This window comes from Camelus bactrianus, chromosome 33, assembly GCF_048773025.1.
Source record: "Camelus bactrianus isolate YW-2024 breed Bactrian camel chromosome 33, ASM4877302v1, whole genome shotgun sequence".
NCBI classification, from domain to species: Eukaryota; Metazoa; Chordata; class Mammalia; order Artiodactyla; family Camelidae; genus Camelus; species Camelus bactrianus.
Genome location: NC_133571.1, coordinates 18653337 through 18676737, shown reverse-complemented (window position 1 = coordinate 18676737; position 23401 = coordinate 18653337). Strand labels below are relative to the sequence as shown.

At 45.5% G+C, this 23401-nt stretch overlaps 1 protein-coding gene across 2 annotated transcripts in view; it reads left to right on the top strand.

Moving 5' to 3' along the window:
- Nucleotides 1-22439, top strand: part of FEZ1 (fasciculation and elongation protein zeta 1) — a 36608-nt gene extending 14169 nt beyond the window's left edge. For both annotated transcript variants that reach the window (XM_010961654.3, XM_074356921.1), the window contains exons 4-10: nucleotides 7877-7963; nucleotides 9981-10149; nucleotides 12615-12886; nucleotides 13815-13895; nucleotides 15305-15380; nucleotides 19377-19442; nucleotides 22087-22439. In XM_010961654.3, coding sequence (XP_010959956.1) covers nucleotides 7877-7963; nucleotides 9981-10149; nucleotides 12615-12886; nucleotides 13815-13895; nucleotides 15305-15380; nucleotides 19377-19442; nucleotides 22087-22103 — 768 coding nt within the window. In that variant the 3' untranslated portion in view covers nucleotides 22104-22439. The remainder of the gene's footprint in view (nucleotides 1-7876; nucleotides 7964-9980; nucleotides 10150-12614; nucleotides 12887-13814; nucleotides 13896-15304; nucleotides 15381-19376; nucleotides 19443-22086) is intronic.
- Nucleotides 22440-23401: the final 962 nt, after the last annotated feature.

Genomic DNA, 23401 nt, shown 5'->3' with positions numbered 1-23401 from the left:
GCAGATAACTTCTGTTGCTCATCTCTGTTCTACAGAATTCAAAATAAGGTGATCTGAAGTAAGAGCGGAGAGTGACTATCCCGAGCTGCTTTTGTGTTCAGATAATGATGGTTTAAAAACAATAAATCAGGATTTCCTATCCCATCAAAACCAGTATTGAAAGCAAGTGCTGACACTCCTGTGACAAGCTCAGGGCCTGGCTAGTGGCCAGAGTTGGGGCCCAGGTAATAGTGAGGTGGCCACGCAATGGGGAGGAATTCTTTTTGAAACTCAACCAGCCAGGCATTTACATGGCTGGACCTGAGTCACATTCTGCGGTTACTGATGCCAAAGAAGGAGGTAGCCTAAGGGCTTCTGAAAAAAATAAAGCGAATATTTATTTTGAGTTGATTTGCATAGGTTATGGGGAGCGACCTTTCAGAGGATCCAAAGTACCCCTCCTAGCTGAATATATGTATATGGAAAAGGTACTCATTTAATGGCTCTGTCCTTGCTAAACGCCTATTTCTGCCTTACTTGGTTTCCTAGTTGCAGTAGTAAAGTAATTTGACAATTTCTTATCAGGAAAGGCTGGCAAGATCCTGCGGGCTCAGCAAATGAGGGAAGAGGGTGGATCTGATCTCCCTCAGTGCTCCAGGTTTGAGTCCAAGGGAAAGAGCAAGAACCAGATTTCCCTTACTGGGCGATATTTCTGCAGATTATTTCCCAAAGTAGCACAGCAAAGAGATGAGCAGTTGGCTGGTTTGTTGAAAAGGTAGCTGCATATCTTTCTTAAATCCTCTAATAATTAGGCATCTAAAATACTCAAAACCTCAAGGCTTCATTGACTGGGGCAGGTAAGACTTTGAGAGTAAGAGATTGGTACAACTCTACTTAGCGTGGCTGTAGGAGGCTGTGTCTCAGGTCCCGTTTTGTACTCCCAACTGCTTTTCGTCTCTTGCAGTGCTTCTATGGGTACTGTTTAGTACTTACTCAAAATGCAAAGAAGAAGATAGGCAATAATGGAATAAATCTACTTACTGAAATTAAATCAGATCCATCCATCACGGTGCAAAATGCAGATTTTGCTTTGTTATCTCCTTTGCCACCTTTCCAACTCATTTTGTGGATCAAGCCAAAGGATATGTAAGATAGCCTGCCCTTCAAGGGGACTCTAATTTATCCTCATTTGCAGATTTCCCTCAAGAGGGTTAATATTTCAGGGCAACCTGAGTGACCCTGAGAAGGATGGTCTTGAGCCCCGCTCCTTGTTGAATTTCTTCCATTTAACCCACGGGAAAAGGACAGGGTAGCAAAAGTGGATGGATTAGGTTGCTTTATTTCAGCCTCCTTTATTATCTGGATTCATTACATGAGACAGTCTTTTAACTGACCTCAGTTTAAATGACTTGCTGTATTAACCAGCGCTCTGTATGCGTTCTGACCCAACGCCCTTGGCCTGCGGCGTGCACACGGCTGTTGGGCGTCCCTCTAGCAAGACGTCTTATCTTTTCTACTTACTTCCTTGCCAAGAATCAGTTCTGTTTGTTCCCAAACCCGTTCATACTTGTCCTTGTGACTGTAACTAAGCAATTGAATTAAGTATTTTAGAAACTGTTGGGTTATGACTGCAAAGAGAGTCATTTTTGCTTTTATAAAATCAAAGTAACGCATGCACATAATTTGAAAAGTCAAATCATACTTTTAAAATAACGTGAGACTTAACAAAAAATACAAACAGCAGCCCCTGACTGGTCTTTCCCTGCTCCATCGAGGCAACTACTTTTACTTATTTTAGCTGTTTCTTTTGGCAGATATCTCCAGTTTTCTAAATAACATATTTAGATTGCTATTTCTTTGGTTATTGAAAACGAACAATTTTGGCTATTATCTATTATGGAAGATAAGATTTAATTCTTTTGCATCACCTGAAATACTCACAGTTGGCCTTTGACCTTGTTTATAGTTAAATCAATATTACATATACAGTAACAATGTAAATACTATTTCTTGCTGAATCACCTAGTATTCAATAAGAATGTTTTTTCTTTGTACAACTTCTCATTTATCCTGGAGTGAAGAATTGTTTTTTCATTTGCATAGTTTCTTATATATCTATCATTAGTTCAACTCCAAACTGAGTGAACTCTAAATCTCAAATGTTTTTTTAAAAAAAAATCAGATATTCTCTTAACTCAATTAAAAAACTCCCAAACTAGTACCCTCCATCTTTCTGCTGTAAACTAGTCTGGTTGTGCCCTAGATCTGGTGCACAGCTGTTGTCCTGCGAACTCTTCTTGCCTCTCTCTCCAGTCTTCTGACTGCCATAGTTTTTATCTTTTTGGGTTTATTCCCTTGATTTGATGAAAAAAAAAATCAGTATATTCTTGAGAAAGGATACAGAGAAATATATTTGTTGGAATAGATGACAGTGTCTTCTGTCACACGCTTGATTGAGAGTTTGACTTGGTAGTTATTTTAGGTTGCAAACAAATTCTTACTCAGACTTTTGACGGCATCATTCTTTTATCTTCCAGCTGTCAGTTGCAGTTGAGAAGCCCCAAATTCGTTCTGATTCTCTGTCTTTTATATGTGACTCTCTTTTGGTTTTCTCTAGAAGCTTTTGGGATATTCTTTTTCCTTTCTCATTTGAAATTGTGCAGTAATGTGCCTCTTAGTGAGCTTTTTTTTCCTCTTTCATTTATTCCACATTATACTCAGTGATCCCTTTCAACCTGGAAGCTCATGACTTTTGTGGCATGTTTTCTCATATTGTTTCTCTGAAGACTATTCCCATTTTCTGCCTCTGTTGAGATGACTATATAGTTTTCTCCTTGATTATGTCAATATGATGAATTACATGAACTGATTTTCAAATATTAACACAACCCTGAGTTCTTGAGATTAAATCCAGCTTGGTCATGGTGTATTATTCTTTTCTTTTCATTCATTTTTTGGATTTCCTTTTTTCTCACAGCTTTATTAAAGGATTATTGACATACAATAAACAGCACATAATAAAGTGTGCAGCTTGATAATTTTTGACATACATATACGTCTGCGAAACCATCACCAGAATCAAGATAGCAAGCAAAGGGTGTGGAGAAAAGGGAACCCTCCTGCACTTTTGGTGGGAAAGTAAATTGGTGCAGCCCCTATGGAAAACAGTATAGAGGGTTCTTAAAAAACTAAAAATAGAGTTACCAAATGATCCAGCAGTCCCACTCCTGGGCATATGTCCAGAAAAGATGAAAACTCTAATTTGAAAAGATACGTGTATCTCAATGTTCATAGCAGCACTATTTACAATAGCCAAGACATGGAAACAACCTAAATTTCCATTGACAGATGATTGGGTAAGGAAGATATGGTATAAACATACAATGAAATATTACTAACCCATAAAATGAATGAAATATTGCCATTTGCAGCAGCATGAATGGGCCTAGAGATTATCATACTAAATGAAGTAATTTAGACAAAGACAAATATCATATGATATTACATATGTTCAATCTAAAAAAAAATGATACAAATGAAATTATTTACAAACAGAAGGAGACTTACAGACAGAAAACAAATTTATGGTTGCCAAAGGGGAAAGGGACAGGGGAGGGGATAAATTAGGAATTTGGGATTAACAGATACACACTATTATATATAAAATAGATAAACAACAAGGACTTACTGTATAGCACAGGGAACTGTATTCAATGTCTTATAATAACCTATGATGGAAAAGAATCTGACAAAGAACATACCTATATATATAACTGAATCACGTTGCTGTAATCTGAAACTAACACAATATTGTAAAGCAACTATATTTCAATTAAAAATAAAGGGGGGCGGGAAGATAGCATGTCCATCATTCTTTCCTTTCACCCTCCCTAATCTTCAGGCGACCTATTTCTGTCACTATAGATAAGTTTGCATTTTCTAGACTTTGGTATAAACGGAATCATGCAGCATGTACTCTTTTTTTGTCTGATTTTTAAAACTCGGTATGATTATCTAGACATTCATCCATTTTATTGCATGTATCTGCAGCCATTCCTTTTTATTGCCGAGTAGCGTTCCATTATATGGATGTACCGTAATCTGCTTATTCACTCACCTGTGGCTGGACATTCAGGTTGTTTCCGGCTTTTGAATGTTTCAAATAAAGCTCCTGTGAACATTCTTGTGTAAATCTTTTTTGCAGACATATGGCTCCGTTTCTCTTGGGTAAAAATGTATGAGTGGAATGTCTGGATCATATAGTAAGTGTATGTTTCATTTTTTAAGAAAATGACAAACGATTTTCCAGTTTGAGAGCTCTGATTATTCCACATCCTTGCCAACTCCTGGTATGGCCTTTTTGATTTTAAACATTCAAGTGGGTATATAGTTGTATTTTATTCTGGGTTTAATCTGCATTTTCCTGATAACATATGCTATTAAGCAACTTTTCATGTGCTTATCCACACCGGTGTATCTTTGGTGAGGTGCCTGTGCAGATCTTTTGCCCGTTTTCATAGTGGATTGTTTGTGTTCTTATTATTGTGTCATTAGAGTCCCTTGCGTTAAAACACAAAATGAGGCATGTTACATTTTTAAGAGTTTATTTGAGCAAATCTGTTCAAATGGGACAGTGCCGAACTCGAAGTGGTTAGGAGTTGGAGGAAATGTTTTTACAGAGAAGAGGTGGAAACAAAGGAGGGAGATTATGTGACTGGCTCTAGCTTTAGTGGTTGTATTATTTGGAAAAGCCTGGTTGGCTGTTTGTGATTGGGTTTCCTTCGGTGTGAGTTCTTAACCTTGAGGCCTTAGAGGCTTCAGTTTTGGTTTGCTCAGGAGGCTACTGACCCATTAAAGCCACCTCAGTCTAATGGCCTCCTTGCTAAATTAATTAAACACATACATCCTACATTTCAGTCCTCTGTTGTATGCCTTTCAAATATCTTCTTCTTGTCCATGGATTGACTTTTATTTTTTTTGTTTGTTTTTAATTTTTTTTTTTTTTGCAGGGGGAGGTAATTAGTTTTATTAATTTAGTTTTTTTTTTGACGGAGGTGCTGGGGATTGAACCCAGGACCTCATGCATGCTAAGCATGCGCTCTACCACTTGAGCTATATACCTCCCCCCCCCCCCCGATTGACTTTCAACTTTCTTAACGTTTGTTTGTTTTTGTTTTTGGTGGGGGGAGGTAATTAGGTTTGTTTGTTTGTTTGTTTGTTTATTTTCAAGCCTTAAGCAACCATATTATAGCCCTACAGGTGCCCCCTTTACCAAAAGCAGGAGGGGGAGACAGCTCGCTGAATAGCATGGCCAGACTCTTTTCTGGATCTAGGTCTTCTTTCCTCAGTCTGGGAGGAAGGCACTTGGAAGAATGATCTTTCTTAGAAGAGCCGTAGTTCACTTCCATAGACAGAGACAACTTGAAGTTCTAGTTTACAAAGAAATTCTTCCCTATTTTTACGGCCTTCACCCTGCCACCCAAGAGGCTAAATCTGTCCCTGCGGCAGTTTCTCTGTCTGTGCCGTGTGTTAGGAGCAAGAGGATCCACACAGTCTTCCGTATACATGGGTGTGTGCACACATGTGACGTATGCTCTTATCCATCTACGGAAATGCTGCCGTTTTTCAAAGGTCTTTCTCGTTCTCATCGTTAGTGTCCTCCCCGCTTTGCACACTCTGCCAGGTACTGCCCTGGGAACGGCAGGCAGGGAGTCTGTAAGTGGCAGTGGAAGGAAAGAGGGCTTGTGGAGAAGTGATGGAAGCCCTGGAGCAGAACAGAGTCCTCTAGGATTGAGGCGGAACGTGGGATCAGGCCCAGAGAGGCTGGGGAGGACGAGGGAATCAGAACCAAGAGCTGGAGAGGAAGGAGAAAAGGGGAGGCAGAGGGTGGACGCCATGAAAGCTGAGGACGGAGTTGTCCATGTGCAGAAGAGGGGCGGAGCTAGGGCTTTCTCGTGTGTGCGTCTCCTTTCATTTTATTTTTTTAGTGGTGGACTTCTGAGATCTGAGCAAATATGGGGTAAGTGTAGCTACCACAATACCAGGTAACTGTCAAAAGCTTACAATTCATTTTCAAATCTCGGTTTACCCAGCCTACCAAATCGGAGCCGTAGGCTTTGTTCTAGAGAGGGGAGAGGAGAGAAGGCTCTAAGCAGGAGGCATCCATGCCTCTGCCCAGCTTCTCTGACATCTGAACAGCAAGAAGGGTCTACGCCTAAAGCCCCCTCCCTGCCTTCTCCAGGGAGCTCAGAAGGAGGACCTTGGGAAGAGGGATGGTGTAGCTGAAAGGTGCAGAATTATCAGCCAGCGAGGTCAACCCACTAACACTGGCCACATTACAGAAAATGCAAATATGCCGTTTACAAGAGAGACTTAATGTCAAAAGTAATTCTGGTTATAGACTAACCTGCTGTCAGATGCTTATAAAAAATAATCCAAACAGAAAACAAAAACTTTGTTTCCCAGCACGAGCCTAAATTCTACCGCAGGGCTTTCTAGCCCTGAGAAAGTTCTGCCGTCTGAGAATAGTTGTGAACAAAATGTGGCGACAGGAGTTTCGTTCTGCATAGTGGGGAGCTGCAGAAGCCAGGCGGGTACCACAGGTGGTAGACTTGGCAGAGAGGGGAGCATATGGGTTCGACAGCAGAAATAGATGTCACCATCTGGCACAAAGCCCCTCAGATGATCCCATTACCTCCCTGTCCTGTTCCTTCTCCAGGTTGAGAGCAGATGGCCTTTGAGATATAGCTGATTTTTTTTTTTTTTAATGACATAGTCCGGGTTTCAAACAAACGTAGATAGAGGGTGATGTATTTTATTGGGGGGTGCCTGCCAAGGTGGAGTTCAAGGAAGAGGGGAGAAGTTCCTGAAGATAGACTCCCTCTGACATGACTGCTTGGATTGGAACCAGGTGTTTCCTGGGGGTGTTAGAACAGGAAAAGCATAATCTCCAGGAAGGAGGCGGATCAGCACGCCAGCTGTTGGTGGGCAAGTGAAATTGATTCCTGGATGAGAAGTGTCTGCAGAAAGACTTCCTGGAGGCACGTCTTGCCAGACCCTAGATGACTTTGAAACCGGGCTCCTGGACACAGACAGCTTGTTAGGTGGTTCAGTGGCTTATTTTGTACAGGATTTGAACACCAACGCCAGGCTGTGCTGTTTGGGGTACAGTCAGCAAAGTCAGACACACCAAGATGACCTTGCTGGACTTCAATGTCCAGAATCTCAACGGTTGTGAACTTTCAGAATCTAACTTGGGATGATGGAATTTTGGAGGCACAGGGCAAATGTTTCAATATTTGCTGTTGCTGTTGAGTTTATCCTTTGGGTCATGTGGGCAGGTTGTTCTGTGGCATGTCCCAGGGAACTTCAGCACATCCTTCATCAGCTGTGTCACCCTGCCTCGATTCCAATGACACAGTGACATTTCATCAAATTTTAAAAGCACGACTATTTGGACTGAAACAACCCACCCCTTAAAATGCCTCATAAAGTAAAACCTGGAAACAGATCCCCAGACTGAGACTCCTTATGTAAACAAGTGTGCTTTTGCTGCAGGAGTTGGTTGCTGTTATCACTTACTTTGAGGAGGTTCCTTGTTCATGCAAAGATGACCTGCCTGTGGGTTAAAGGATGGTGCTGCTTCCTTTGGGTCAGAATGGTGCTGGCCACACATGCCTTATTGTTCTTTTCTGACCAAGCTGGACTCAGTGGTGCATGCTGTGTGGATGGGGTATGTTTGGAACTGGATGGAACTCTGGACCCCTCTCAGACTCTCTGTTTACACAGTGGATGGCTGGAGTGGCCTCTGCCTGTGTCATCTGTTCTAGAGACTGGAGAGAATCCAAGTTCTGCTGATGGTCAATCCGAATTCCAACCCCCCTCCCACCTGTTTCAGATCCATGAGAAAGAAGAGGAAGAGTTCAATGAGAAGAATGTACGTGATTCCGGAATCATTGAGGAGCCTCTACTCACAGCAGACCAGGTACTAACATCTCTCTTTGTTCTTGGGACTTTTGGTTCTTTTGATAGGGAAAAACTCTGAATACATACTTGCCACATCCTTTTAAGGCAGTAGAGAAATATATGGTCTTATGGTAGCTGTGCCGACAATGACTTGGAGTGTCTTTGATGAAGGGTTTCATGTCTCTTTAAGCCTCAGTTTACCTACCTGCAGTAAATAGGAATGTAATTCCTGACACTTGGGTTGGGTGGGGTCCAGGTTTGATAACAGCCAGAGACAGGCCACTGTTTACTGCCTTCATTCCTGCTGAACCTCTTTATTGGAATTCACTGTGCTCATTCTACTTGAAGTCAGGACGCTTAAGCAAGGGTCCCCAATACCTGTTCTTGTAAGCCTAGAAAGTGCAGATGAGGCTTTCGGGTGGTGAGAGTTTTCCCATAGTTCATAGAACACTGGAAATGTTGAGCCTTCCAAAGGGAGCCTTAGAGACATTTGTTTGTTTTAAAAAAAAAAGATACAGTGCTTCACATTTTATCAAGTTACTTATATTTTGGATTTAACAATGTGTTGCTTAGGGAGAATACCCCTGCGTCTCTGGATTCCTTATTCAACCTTTCAGTCAACAAATAATATTGGCGCTTGTTTTGAGCAGACACCTTTCAAGCGTTTTCCCAGAGTGGTTCTGAAAACGCTCCACAAGGAGCCTTTGGTGTCAGAAAGCACTTTTCTGTAAGAAGAACTCTTTCGTATCTGTGCTAAAAGGTGGGATACAAACAGGCAAGGATCAAGAGATTGAAGGCAACAGGAATAGGGGAAAGCGGTTATTCTTGTGAGCTTGGTGGGGGGAGATGCCATTCAATGATACACGTTCAATGATAACTCTGGGAGAAAGAGAAGCTCGGCCGTAAAGTTCTAAAGGGGGGTGTGTCGTTTGCTCATGTTCCTTGAATGGCTTTCGGTTGTCGAGAGCTAAGTATCCCCTAAATTTGTGAGTGGAGATGGGAAGGCTTGGGAATAAGATAGAAAGTATTCTAAAGGAGAGGACCCTCAGTGCCCTTATCTTTGGCCCAGCCTATCACGAAGAGGCCCACTTCAAAGACTGGTGGGTGTGGAGCCACAGCCCATCGCAGCATGGAGAACAGGCAAGTATACGGACGTGCCGTTGCGACCAGACTCACGGACGGCTCCTTTCAGAAGTGGTCTCTGCTTGTTCCACGTTCTTTACGTGGGAACAGTTGGCACACACAGTAGTTCAGCCTCATTCCTCCTGGCAGCTCTCTAATTCTACTCTGTCTTCTAGGGGCTGAACCCTATCAAGAGTCTAAATTACAGCTGGGTTGATCTATTTTCTCCTCTCCAGAACCTACCTATCCTTTTATTCTTTCATAATCTTTATTTTCTTCTTCTTTTCTTTAATGGAGGTACTGAGGATGGAACCCAGGACCTCGTGCATGCTGAGCATACACCCTACCCCTGAGCTCTCCCCTCCCCCCACTTCATTGTCTTTATTTTCACTTGTCATTGGGCAGCTTCAGTTCCTGTCCAGGCGAATTCTAGAGGAACAGCTATTTTCCTCTGCGTAAAAAGCAACTCCTCATTTTGAGTTGTCCTCGGAACACTTTGTTTTCTTCCAGACATAAGCATTGTAACGATTAATGGACTGGGTTTTGTGTTGAAGTTGGGTGGATAAAATATTTTCCCACTTAGAAGTAAAGTGCTCAGCAAATTGAAGTAAATGTTCCCTTCCAGGCAGCTCTGCTTCGTTTCCTGGAAGAGCGGTTTGTTTCCAATAAAGCCCTCATCTAAATGGCGTCCTTGGAAGAGGGTTTACATCAAAGAGTGCTTTACATCAAAGGGAGACAGTATGTGAGCCTTCGGTCAGATCTATTTTTATTATTATTCAGTATTTATAAAGTAACAATATTGCTTTAGGAATTTTACAGGCCACAAATTAGGAACATCCTTCACTGATCAAAATTCAAGCTAGAACGTGCCTGCGGCGTAGAAGAGTTAGCGCTCTCTTGTGTGCCTTCCTCAGGTGATTGAGGAGATTGAGGAGATGATGCAGAACTCCCCAGACCCTGAGGAGGAGGAGGAGGTTCTGGAAGAGGAGGATGGGGGAGAAACCTCCTCCCAGGCAGACTCGGTCCTCCTGCAGGAGATGCAGGCCTTGACCCAGACCTTCAACAACAACTGGTCCTATGAAGGTGAGGGCCCTGGGGGCGGGATCCCCGAGGACAAGCACTGCTGTGCCAGGCAGGGCCCGGGCTTCAGATGTAACTAACAGAACCTCGAATCCAGGGAGTTGGCAACACCTCTCTCACTGGACATCAGGAGAAAAGTTAGTATTTGGCAGGGGGTGGGGGTGGAGGGGTGGAGGAAAGGCAATTGAGCAAAGTTAAAATGGTAAAACAAACCAAGGAACAAGACTAGGACAGAATAAGCAGAGGAAATCTGAACCCACTATTCAAGATGATGCTACCATAACATTAATGAAAAGAATTTGCAGACGGTAATGATCATAATAGCTTGTATTTTTGGAGAGTGCCTGGCCCAGTTCTAAAACGTTCCATGCATAATCTCATTTCGCGCCCATATCAGTCCTGCTAGCATTGAGCTCGCTGTCTTCCGAGAGGTTGAGTGACTTGTTCGAGACCGCTGTTGGGGAAATGTAATTAACAAATAAAATCGGCTCCCCACCCAAATAACCTCTCCACAGTGAGGCATGTCACAATCAACCCACTACAGGGATTGCAAAACCAGAAAGAAATCTCACTCTTGTCAATGGCTGAGTGGACACAATCCATTACATTAAGTTTTGCAGTTTGGAGTCAGGTGACAATTAGACCCTTGTTATCTCTCTCTCTCTCTGTTTTTTTTATGATTTTTTTGGAGGAGAGGTAGTTGGTTTTTGTTTGTTTGTTTGTTTTAAGATGGAGGTACTGGGAATTGAACCCAGGACCTCACGCAAGCTAAGCATGCGTTCTACCTCTCTTGATGATGACGTTTCAAAGCAGTGGCTCTCGGGTCCTTGAGGAAACATTTCTGAGTCCTGAGACTGTCAACAGGCTTCGTTAGCCGTTAAAATGACTGACACATATTTGAAAAGGACAGAGAGAGAGATTCCGAGAGGAAAGGGAGGTGAGGGAGAGGGGAAGTCTCTTCCCTTATTTTCAACAGGGAGAATCAAGCCTCTTGTTTTTAATTTGTATTTACCCCGACACCACACCCAAGTCGTTGAGGGAGTGGAGCCAGCATTTGAAGCCAGGCTGGGTAACTCCAGAGTCCACACTCTTAATCTGTGTATCGCATTAACTCTCTGATACAGGTTTGTAGTAATTATGATCCTGCAAAGAAAGAGGTGGATGAAGCGTGAAATTAAAAGATGTAACAGCAGTGGCAAAGCGAGTCTAAAATTCATCAGTCTGTAGGGATCATGGTGACCAAGCTGCTGGGGAGCCCCGTTCCCTGGGAGTAGATCCGTGGAGCGGCGATGGGACTTATAAACCACGGAGAGAGAGGGCGGGGTGGGCAGGGTGTAAAGGTCCAAACTTGGATGAGCATGGTGGTAGAAAGAGAAGCATGATCTGAAGAACTGCGTCCCTGAGTCAGACTCTGACGAGCAGGGGCAGGGCAGGGCAGGGCAAGCCAAAGGCATCTGTGGGGAGCGATGGAGCGGCTTTGGCCGTGGGGCTGCATTCACAGCTGCCCAGTCAGGCCATTCTCCGCCACACAAAGGTCCCACACATAGAGCTGTTCAGCAAAAGACTTGGGAAAATAGCTGAAACGCAGAGTGAAATGGCAAAAACAGAAGGAGGAGGACAGCTCCAAAGACCGAAATAAAAGGGAAGGTCAAACCAAGTCAGCAAATACCCGGGCAGAGCCAGAACGCAGAGGAATAGGAAAAAGGGACTCTGGTGTAGAAACAAAAGATGCTGTCGAAAGGGGCACGTTCGAAAAGATGCCCCCAAGGCTACGTTAGATGAAGACCTCTTAGGGGACAAGAATTTCCAATGAACCCATCTGTGTCCGGTTATCCCCTCCTTTTCTCTGACAGCAGCAGACGGCTCGGTATTACCGAGCCAGGCCTCGTTTTTCTATGCATGATGTGTGTTTTCTATGCATCCTTACGTATTTGCCATATTTTGGGACACGTGCACTGTGACCCAGGACAGTCGGTGTGGAGAAGGCCTCAGACCACGCTGCCTATTTTGCGGTCTGTTTTGCTGTTCCTTGATCAGGTCTGGGGAAGAAACACCACCTCTCTATTGCTCTTCAACACAGACGCCAAACCTCCTCTTCATGTCCTCCCCACCCTCTGCCCAATTCTTGATCCATTTCACACAAGGAATATTCTAGAGTCAGAGGTAAAATAGGAAGGTAGAACAAGGGATTGAAAAGCCACATGTCTGTCTTGTGGACAGAATCCACAGGCCCCCTCGGGGGCTGTTTCTTCTCCCTCCCTCGTTCCCACGGGGTGATCCCTCCCACAGTTGATAACTGGCCCCCTCTTCCTGGCATGACCCTCAATTATGAAGGCCTTTTGTGTTCTTTCGAGGGGTTGTCGGGGTGGAGGGCCTCCTCCAGACCCTTCGGGTGGCAGGGGCCCCGGGAGCCTCTCTGCTGGGCTGGGCTGGATGCAGTGTCCCCTGTGGGTCGGTCTCCCCTGCAGGGCTGAGGCACATGTCTGGGTCCGAGCTGATGGAGCTGCTGGACCAGGTAGAGGGCGCCATCCGAGACTTCTCGGAGGAGCTGGTGCAGCAGCTGGCCCGCCGGGACGAGCTGGAGTTCGAGAAGGAGGTGAAGAACTCCTTCATCACGGTGCTCATCGAGGTGCAGAACAAGCAGAAGGAGCAGCGAGAGCTGATGAAGAAGAGGCGGAAAGAGAAAGGGCTGAGTCTGCAGAGCAGCCGGGTAGAGAAGGGAAGCCAGATGCCGCTCAAGGTAAGAGGGCATGGGCCGCGCCAGCCCAGAGCTCCCCGCTGCAGGTCCCCGCCGGGCCGGCCCTAGACAGACCTGGCCTGAGCGGTGGCTGTGAGCAGGACATCCCGGCGGACAGCGGAGCTGTGGAGAGGACTCTCAAGAGGACGCCCGGTCAAGTGGAGGAGACAGGATGTGACACTAGGAAATAAGCGACTGCAGCATGTGCTTTCGTAGGCAAGACCTTAGAAAGTGGGGTGAAGGCATTTAGAATTGAGAGGAGTTGTGCCCTGGGACTCTGGGTCAGAGTCCCTGCTCCCAGGGCAGCTTATAGTCCTGACCCATCTATCCCGGATGTCGGTAGGGTGTTCCGGGATGGAAAACTATGATGCTTTGCTGTTATAGTCACGGGATTCTTCTAACCAGTGGTTCTTAATCAGGGGGGAGCTCAGCAGAATCATCCAAGGAGCTTTTCCTGGGCTCCTTGCCAGACCTACTGAATTGCACCCGGGCATGTGCATTTTGGGAAAACCTTTCCAGATGAGGACAGTTGCTGTACCTCCGCCCTTCCCAGTGGCTGGGCATATTGTTTTCTTCCCTGAGATATTTGCATCATCATCCTTCCAAGTTTCCTTGTGCTGCTTTATTTTTCTGTTTTCATAGTGGAGGTTGAAACGGAGAAACCCAGCAGTGCAGGGGGGTCTTTTTGCCCAAGGGACTGACTCAGATAAGAGTCTTTGAGACTCTATTTCTTCTTGCAAAACTCAGGCTGAAATTTTTTCCTGCATCTTAGACCAGGTCCTTTAGTTTATGGTCGCAGACCCTGGGGCCGTGACCTGGGGCAGTGTGGAAGCTCATGGGTATGGGTGGAGTAGGGAGGACACAGGAGTCCCGGGTGATGAATGCAGAGCAGGAAGCACCTCCCCTTCTGAGTCTCATTCTCGTCCCCCAGCGCTTCAGCATGGAAGGCATCTCCAACATCCTGCAGAGCAGCATCCGCCAGACCTTTGGCCCCTCAGGAACTGACAAGCAGGTACCACCCATCTCCCTGTCCCCAGCTTTCTGCCCAGATTCTTGAAACTTGGCCTCCCCAACAGAGCAGGGAATGGTGATTCACTAGAATTGTCCCAGCACTTGGGCAAGTTGTATGTAGTGCAGGGGATGTCCTCACATTTTCTTCCACTCTAAGGAGGAACAGAAAGTGTCTTTTTAAAGGCAAACAGTTTTTTGAGCTCTAATATTAGAGGGCAGGGATGAACTTGAAACTTAACACTACTTGTCGACCTCTGAGTTCAGTTGTTTCAGAAACAAAATGCATTAAAGGGGAATCCACCTCATGAAAGATCCCATACAAGACCTCAGTTAACTCTACCACATGGGTCACCAGCTGAGCCAGTCCCACCAAGACTGCCTCTACAGCTGCTCCGCTGACTGTAACCCACGCGGTGGTGTCTCCCATTTAGCCAACTACTTGCCTGAGAGGTAGCTTCATTGCTGGCTGCTGAGTGCCTGCCACACGCTGAGTCCCACTGCCGGGCCCCCAAGCAGTACAAAGATGAGAAGTCCTTGTCCTGCCCTCACGGAGTGCACAGTCTGATAGAGAAAGTCGGTGTGTCAGTAGACACACTTAAGATTGTGCACATCAACTGTGTATATTTTAGACATATTTGTAGCTGAATCCTGAAGTGTTAGAATTCTGGAAGAGATTTTGGACCTGGGAAGAGATTTAGGACCGTGTAACCCAGTGCTCTCACTTCACAGCAGTGAGAACTAAGACTCAGAGAGATTAGGTATTTCCCCAAGGCCACACAGCTAGTTTCAGGGCCAGGACTAAAACACAAGCCTCTGGGCATTTGGTCTAGAGCTCTTCTCACTGCTGACCCCAGGCTCCCCTGGAACTTTCCAGGCCTCCCTGGCCAGGTGTTCTAACTGGACCCTAAGATGAGTTTATTGCAGGAGCGCCTCAGCTCCAGCAGAGGGAGCAAGCCCGACATCCCAGACCCAGGGCAGGGCTGAGGTTTTCTCACCTGTCATTTTGACAGAAGAGAAACCATTCATTCTCAAATTGTACTGCAGAGGATAAGGAAATATAATCCCCCACTTAGAACATTCTCTGCTCTCAGCCTGGAGGAGAAAAAGCTCGCCAGGATTCCTAAATAATCAGAAAGTTCCTAGTGTTGGAAGAATGTATTAGTTGGAGTGAAGGGACATTTTTTCCTGGCTAACGTGGTGAAGTCTTACTTTTAAAGAGACATTCCCCAGAGACGGGAAAAAAGGTCCTAAGACACAGGTGTGCGCGTTATCATGGGCGTTGTCAAGAACGTAGATTTGATGGAGCGTGTGTCTTAGAGGAAATCTCAATCCCCGAGCAAGTTGTCAACCGTATCTCAACCCTGGGGACCACTCTTCTGTCTCACACGCTGCGTGCCGTTTGTCCCCTAGTATCTGAACACAGTCATCCCTTATGAGAAGAAGGCCTCGCCCCCGTCTGTGGAAGATCTCCAGATGCTGACGAACAGTGAGTTCCTCCCATTCTCAGCGAGATGAGCTGCTCATTTTTCTCCCTCCCGCCCCCCGAGCTGCATCATTGATGCCTCAGTCCTGAGGTTTCCCCGGAGCAATTTCAGTGGGTCGAAATGTGCTCCACACTGTTGTGTTGTGTCCCCTGCACAGCGTAAAATGAAGATGTTCTGCAGTGATACCCAGAGCTGCCTTGTCTTTTCCCAGTTACTGTAGGGGAAGAGACCTGTAGGGGTGTGTGTGTGGGGGAACGCGCTGGTGGGAGAGGCTGGGGCAGTGAGAGGCAGCAGCGGTGTGCAGGGACTTCCTGTGCATCACCCACGGTTCTCAAGGCTCTGCACCCTCTGTGTCACCCCATCTCTCCTCTGTGGCTTGAGGTTGCTTTGTCTGAACTTGTGCCCCTGAAGCACGGAGCTTGGTCTCAGGGACTGGCTGTATTTTTTTTTTTTCTTCACTTTTCAGCTTTATTAGGTAGAATTGTTACAACTTGACCGTACATATACAATGTATTGCATGTAAATACATATACACAATATACTGCACACATTTAAAAAAATTTATGTGTATGTACTGTTCATTGTTTCTAAAAACATTTAGAGCTTTAGCTTTTTTAAACTTACATAATTATCAAAGGAATAAAGCAACCACAAAATAAGAATTCATTCAAAAAGATACATACACCCTGCAATTAACAGCAACATTGTTTATAATTGCCAAGATATGGATAAGTGCACATCAACAGATGAGTGGATAAAGAAGAGGCAGCTCGTATATACAGTGGAATACAACTCACCCGTAAGAAAGAAGGATATTTTGCCATTTGCGGCCCTTCATTCACTTTTTCTTCACTTCGAAAACCAGAGCTTTATAACTGGCATAAACATTTCCACTGCATCAAAAACAACAAAATACCTAGAAATAAGCTTAACCAAGGAGATTACCTGTACTCTGAAAACTGCAAAACATTGATGAAGGAAATTGAAGATGATACAAAGAAATGGAAAGATTTCTTGTGCTCCTGGATTGGAAGAATCAACATTATCAAAATGGGACTGGCTGTATTTTTAATGAGAAGCAAGGTTTCTTGGGCGCGTGAGGCTGATGGGAGAGAATGGAGTCTGGTTTTCCTTGCAGGCAATGACTGCCTCCTCTCCTCCACTTGGACTTGTCAAGTGATGTTAATAGACATTCTGCGTGATGGGAGAAAGCAGCGTGTGATAAAGAGCCTTTTGTCGGCAAAATCTCTTCATATACGTCAAACACTACAACTCCCAAAGGGCCAGGGGCACATGGTGTTAGCCGTCAGTGTCAGCTCGATTCTTTTAGGAAGAGAAAAATCCTAGGCTGAGATGTGGGGACAGGCTCAGTGAATCATGCAAAGTCCATCTCCTTGGCAACCGTGCGCTGTGCTGAGTGACAGACTAACCAGGCCGCCCAGCCCATTGCTGCACTGTCTGAGAGGGACTGGGCCGCCGCGGGGCTGTTTGATACCCTAGGGGACAGGAAGAGGAGCTTCTTCTGTTCACCTGAGGAAGATGGTTACCTCCTGCGCCCAGTGCTAAAGGTGACCACGTTTCATTTTCATCATTTTTGGAGAACTAAAGCAGGAGGTTCTGGTAAACGGAAGCCCTGCCTACATCAATGGATCCTGCGTCCTTGAGAATCTGGAATTTTAAATTCAAAGTACATTGTGCTTCCTCTTAACTCATTTGAAGCTCCTTTATTTGCATAAATATGCACTAAGATTTTTTTTTTTAACGGGAGTAGAGAGAAACGAGCTGACATTTATAGGTGTTTGTGTTTTCGCGGGTAGTAAGCATTTGGAAAATAATTTGGACAAATTACGAAGGTAGATAGATGTAACGTACTCTATCATGGTCTTTTAAAAAAAAAGAAGAGCTATAAATTTTTTACAGAAACCCATTCAGGAATGCAGTGTGAAATTCTTTCATTTTAATTAAGAAACAGCGGTTTTGTTTACAATTTTCTAGTTCATTTAAAAAACTAGGGCTAGAGTATATCCATCATTTAGGAGACTTTGGAAACATAGAAAAGTGAACGAAGGAAGATAAATAACTTCCTGTCCCCCTCACTGTAGTCACTATTATGGTGTTTTTCAGCCGTAGTATTTTATGTCTTTTCCATATAGTTGGGATTATACTGGCTATAAAATTTCATATCATGATTTTAGTCACATCGGTTAACATTTGGTTAACATTCTTTTTATGGCTCTCTCGTCTGTCATGTGGATATACCACATTCCAATATTTTATTCCTTTTAAAAGAAAAAACTGCCAACTTTCCTGAATACCAATTCTCCTGCCGGTTATGAAAGCTCTGGTTTTTTTGGCTCATCCTTGTACGGATTTGTGAACCACGTCTCCTCTTTTCCCTACTCCTGGGTCAAGGATGTAGGCCAGAGACCAGCTCTGGGGACTGACAATTTCTATAAATTTTGGATTTTGGAGATCAACCCGGACACATGTTGACTGAGGACAATTACTGGGTTTTTATGGCCATCTTCTGGTTGTGTTTGTTTAGTCTGCCCATGCTCAGTTGCAAAGTACTTCCAGCCTATGAAACCGTGTCTAGAAGTACAGAAGGAATAAAACAAGAGAAATCAATGCCTGGATTGCCTCAGGTCCAGTCTTCTTCTAGACCCAGCCACGGACTCATGACCCTGGCAGGCTCTGTTCCTCATCCACTCCCGAGTTTTGGAGAGAAGTTTCATGACCCTGACTTGCAACTGGGCAAGGTAACCAGTGGAGAACAAAGACATGGGGACAGACTGGGGGTCCTGCTGTTTTTATGGCTGCCTCCTGACCCCAGGCATCAGGGCCAGCTCATCTCCAGTGTTTCCTCCTCTTGCGAAAAGTAACACGTGCTCATTGAAAAAGGCCAGACCCTGCAGAGCTATTATGTAGAAAGGAATGTCCCCTGGGGTCTCACACTGAGAGGTAACCACTTTTAACAGCTTCATACGCTCTCTTCCAGAGTTTTCCTGTGAATATTAGCTTCTATTATTTATTCATTTAGAATTAATACATAAAGTTCTGCAGCCTTCCTTCGTCGCTGATAGGGATGTCGTGTACACAGAGATCTCTCTCATTTTTCGGAAAGCTATACGAGACTGCATATATAACATAGACCCCATAGCTTACTTAAGGAATCTATTGATGAGGAAATGTATTTTTAGATACCCCTGCCCTCATTTTTTAATATTGTGAATAATAAGGTCTAGATAATTTCCTAAAGGATTTTCTACAAAGCTGACTTCCACAACATGAACCGTGAACATGGGAAGGTGCTACCTAGTTTAATAACAGAAAAATCTCTTTTAAAAACTTTTATAAAGAGCTGTTAGGCTTTAATAACTTCCCTATTGTTTGCTTCGCATGTAGGTCATGTCCTGTTTCAACAAGAAGTCTGTAAGCTCCTCGAGGGTCATTAATTTGTATTTCCACAAATTCTAGTGCTGTACTGGGCATACAGTGGAAAATAAATATTTGTTAAATTCATTTGCTCCTAATAAACTGGAGGTGAGGACTTTTCTAATAACAGCTGTGTACATGAATAGAAAGCCTTTAAAGACAGATTTATTGGTGATTCACTGATGTGGCAGCTATTATTCTTAACATTTAGATTGTATCTGAAAGCTGATTCTTTTTTGAAATTGCTTTATTTGTTTTTATGATTATTAAACATACATACTTAGGAGATGATGTGGACGTTATAGATGAGCAAAAAAACAAAGTAAAAGGTGAAAGAGAAGGAGAAAGCCGGGTCATAGGTAGGCCGCCCTGACCTGTGGCGGCTTCTCCTCCCCCAGCGGGTTGAACGCTGGCTCTTGCCAGAGGCTTGCAGACCTTGCTCGATACTCAGCGAACGTTCGGTTTCCTTGACTCTTTCACGTGCTCTGGGTTGATGGGTTGGTGGGCCCTGGAGGTGAGCTTATGCCCTGATGCTCTTGGCTCCTCTCTCCCCTCTTCCCCAGTTCTCTTTGCCATGAAGGAGGATAATGAGAAGGTGCCCACTTTGCTGACGGACTACATTTTAAAAGGTAAGAGCAGCGGGGAGGGCACAGCTCGGCGGCAGAGCGCACGTTTAGCACGCACGAGGTCCTGGGTTCAATCCCCAGTGCCTCCATTAAAGTAACTAAGTAAATAAATCTAATTACCTTCCCCCAAACAGCAAACAGAAACCCCACAAACAAAATAAATAAAATATTAAAATAAACACGTAAATAAAAGGTAAGAGCAGCCCAGGCCTCTGGGAGCAGAAGCCCCCTCTGAGGCCCCTGCCCCCGGGACTCCCGCCCTCCCAGGGTGTCCGTGCTAGCCCAGGCAGGGCCAGGGAGCTCAGTGGACAATTGTGAGGTGCTGGATGTTGCTAGGAGGCCTGAGGAGGAGATTCCATCACCCCCAAGTCACCAGAGTGACTCCACTGGGAGAGCAGCCCGACCAACAAAAGACTTACTGTGGCAGTTCTGTGCAGCCTCGGCTAGTCTGTTGGCAAAAACGAAGCCGGAGGGCACCTTTAATAGTTTCAGCTACTTGAAAGGCAGCAAACTAGAGTCATGATTCGCTGCATCCTTTCGTAACTATTTTTTGTTTCATGTTTGATTACTTTAAACATACGTAAAATAGAATGTACAGTCTAGTGAACTCTCATGTATGTAGCATCCGGCTTTGACAGTAACTCACAGCCAATCTAGTTTCATTTATCCCCCCTGCCCAATGTCTCCCCTCCATATTATTTTGAAGCAAATACCCATCATTATATATTTTTCATCCATATGTATTTCAGTACACATTTCTAAAACAGAAGGACTCTTTTAAAAAAAACACATCCACAGTATCATGATTACAAATTAGAAAAATTTGTATGATTAGAAATTTTCATGATTAGAAAAATTAAAAAATTTTAAATATCTTTGACTATCAACCAGTGTTCAGATTTCTCTGATTTCCCTATAAGAATTTTTCAGTTTGTTTGAATCAGGATCCAGTGAAGGTCCACATATTGCAAGTGCAAAATGTGTATGAATTATATGTAGACTCCCCTCTCCTTCCTCTCTCTCATTCTTTGAATTTTGTTTCTTAGAGAAACCAGACTGTTTGCCCTACAGAATTTCCTCTTTCTGGCTTTTGCTGGGTAGCTGCATCCTCACGGTTTAATTTAATCTGTTCTTCCACCTTTGGTATTTCCCGTTACCCAGTGGAGATGGAGGCGTGATCAGATTCAGGGCACCCACACCAGACCAGACCGAACGGGGCCAGGGGAGTTGGTAGACGATTGTCCATGAAGCTTTTGATAAGCGTTACGTTATCATTAGCTGTAAACTTCCATTAAGAGACATACTGTCTGGTTGTCTTTCTTTTGGGGATGTTAGCATCTGTATCAGTCTGTTTAGGCTGCTAAAACAGAACACCACTGGGTGGCTTGAACAACAGGAAGTTATTTTCTCACAGTTCTGGTGAGCAGAAATCCATGAGCAAGGTGCCAGTAAATTCAGTTTCTAGTGAGGGCTCTCTTCTTGGCTTGTAAGTAGCCACCTTCTCACTCTGTCCTCACATGGCCTTTCTTCCGTGTGTGTGAGGAGAGAGCGCCAGCGCCCTCTGGTGCGTCTTCTTATAAGGACACTAACCCTGTCAGGTCAGAGCCCCACCTGTATGCCCTCATTTCACTCTACTTCCTCAGAGGCTCCATCTCCAGATACAGCTGCCCCCGGGGGGTTAGGGCTTCAACGCGAATTCTGTGGGGGACACAACCATGGACTCCATAACACTATTGACTGATGGTCATTCATTGTCCAGCTCTTTTTCTTCATTAGGTTTTGCTCCACATGCACAGACGACTTTGGGTACAGTTTCCAAAGGCTTGTGGACCTCATTTACGAACCTCTGGGGGAAGATATAGCTCAAGTGGCAGAGCACATGCTTAGCACGCACAGGGTCCTGGGTTCAATCCCCAGCACCTCCATTAAAAGTAAATAAGCCTAATTACCTCCCCTCCGACCCCACCAAAAACAAATAAATTAAAAACTAACAAGCAAACAAAACCCCTCTGAACGGTACCATTTCCATAAGGATCAGAGAGATTAATCTTAAATTTCTGTGGGATGAATTTAGGCTAAACATTGGGAAGAACTTCTGACTCTTAAAGATTTTAAAGGAGCAACAAGTTTCTCAAAGCAGGTGTGTAGAAATGGGTTCTAAAGTCTGGGAGCCTGAGGGCCAGACTTTACCCTTCACCACCCTTTCACAATCCACTAAATGTCAGTGAATTGATAAAACTAGTTAACATTTACAGAGCACTTTCCATTTGCTTCTGAACAACCCTGTGGGGGAGGGGGGGCAGAGGCGCTGTCTACCGTGCACACGAAGAAACAAGCACAGGTAGGTGAAGTTATTTCCCGAAGGTCATGGGATTAGTAACAGCCAGACCCAGGATTTGAACCTAGGCAGATGGGTACCAGAGGCCACGCATTTAATCACCCCCTCGAACAACCAGCTATCATTGGCTCTTCCTCCTTCTGGAAGGAAGACACCTGATTGCCGTCGTTCCCTGGTTCTAAGGGGGCAGGTCTCTGCTCAGGACGCTGGTGAGAGGCTGGCGTGGCTGCTCTCGGCCAGGGCCACCCGGGCCGGCAGGTCCGGCCCCACACTGGCTTTGACACCCCTTCTCTCCTCTTCTCTTTCCAGTGCTCTGTCCTACCTAACCTTGCCCTTGGGAGCAGCCTTGCCACGGAGGCCACCGAGCAAGAGTCATCCCGCCACAGGGACTGCATGACACCACGTAGCCTCCGACGTGTATTTAAACTTGTATAGCTTAACCTCGATTAAACATGAGCAAGTGCGCGGGGTCCTTTGCTGTTGGCTTCTAGTCCTAGTAACCATTGGATGCATGACCGACGGGCAGGATTGGTGACGATGCCGCCTCTCCGCCTATGTTGGAGGAAGGCGGGTACTGTCACCACTCATGTAGTCTGGCTCCAGCCCTCAAAACACAGCTTACACCCTAAGACTAATTTTGAAATAAACCTTCATTTAATTAATATTCTTCATGTGCTTGGAGTGTGGTGTCCACTGGCCCCCTGGTACAAACCTCTAGAGAAAGGATGTGTAGCTGCCCCCGCCTGATGTTCATGGCCGGTTGCTGCCAGCACGGTGCTTAGGGACTGGGGGCGTGCCAGCCCCTGTGGGGGGTCGTGGTGGGGCTGCAGTCCTGCAGACAGAAGGAGGAAGCCATCGCAGACTCTTAAGATCTTGCTTTTGGGCAGCTCTCAAGGGAGCTGCATGATGTGTTACAGGAACCCCTGGTTAGAGGGGGAGATCGCGGGGTTGGCGGGTAGGAAGTGAGGCTCATGGAGGAGCCGGGCGGCTCGGCGGCCCCTGTTGGGGTGGCTGGGTGGACTCCTGGGGGCCCGGGGGCTGGAGGGCGTCTGTGCTGCTGGGCTCTCCTAGCGTGAGGGGTTGCAACTACTTTCCTGACGTGCCCACCGACCCCTGGGAACAGTCTCCCGTGACCTTGCGTGCCCTCCCTGCCCTCCCCGCGGCCCTCGATGGCCAGCAGCTCTGGCTCCTACGTGCTGTCTCCGGCCTCGGTGGCAGGCAGCTGCCAGCCTTGATGGGCCAGCAGGTGAAAGCTGTCCTCGAATCCAGAGGGGCTGTGCTTCCCCACAACCTGAACTGTCTTGCCTTCCATCTTCAGGCTTGAATGATAACTCTGCATATTCCCACAGTCCTGTCTTAGAGCAAAGACTATCACCCACCACTTGCCACTCGCCTGTCATCACTGCACCTTATCTCACATCGCAGACCCTCTGTGGCAAGTAGGCGGTGGCGTTGTCCTGAGAGACAGATGGGACCAAGCAGCAGAGATGTTCGAGGTGGTGGAGTCAGCCTGGCACCTTGGCCTCTTAGGCAGTTAGACCTCCGCTCCCTCTTAGGAGCTTGGCGTTGGTGCGCCCCCTGGGAAGCCACGATTCTTCCCTCTGACAACTGCACTGGAGGCCGC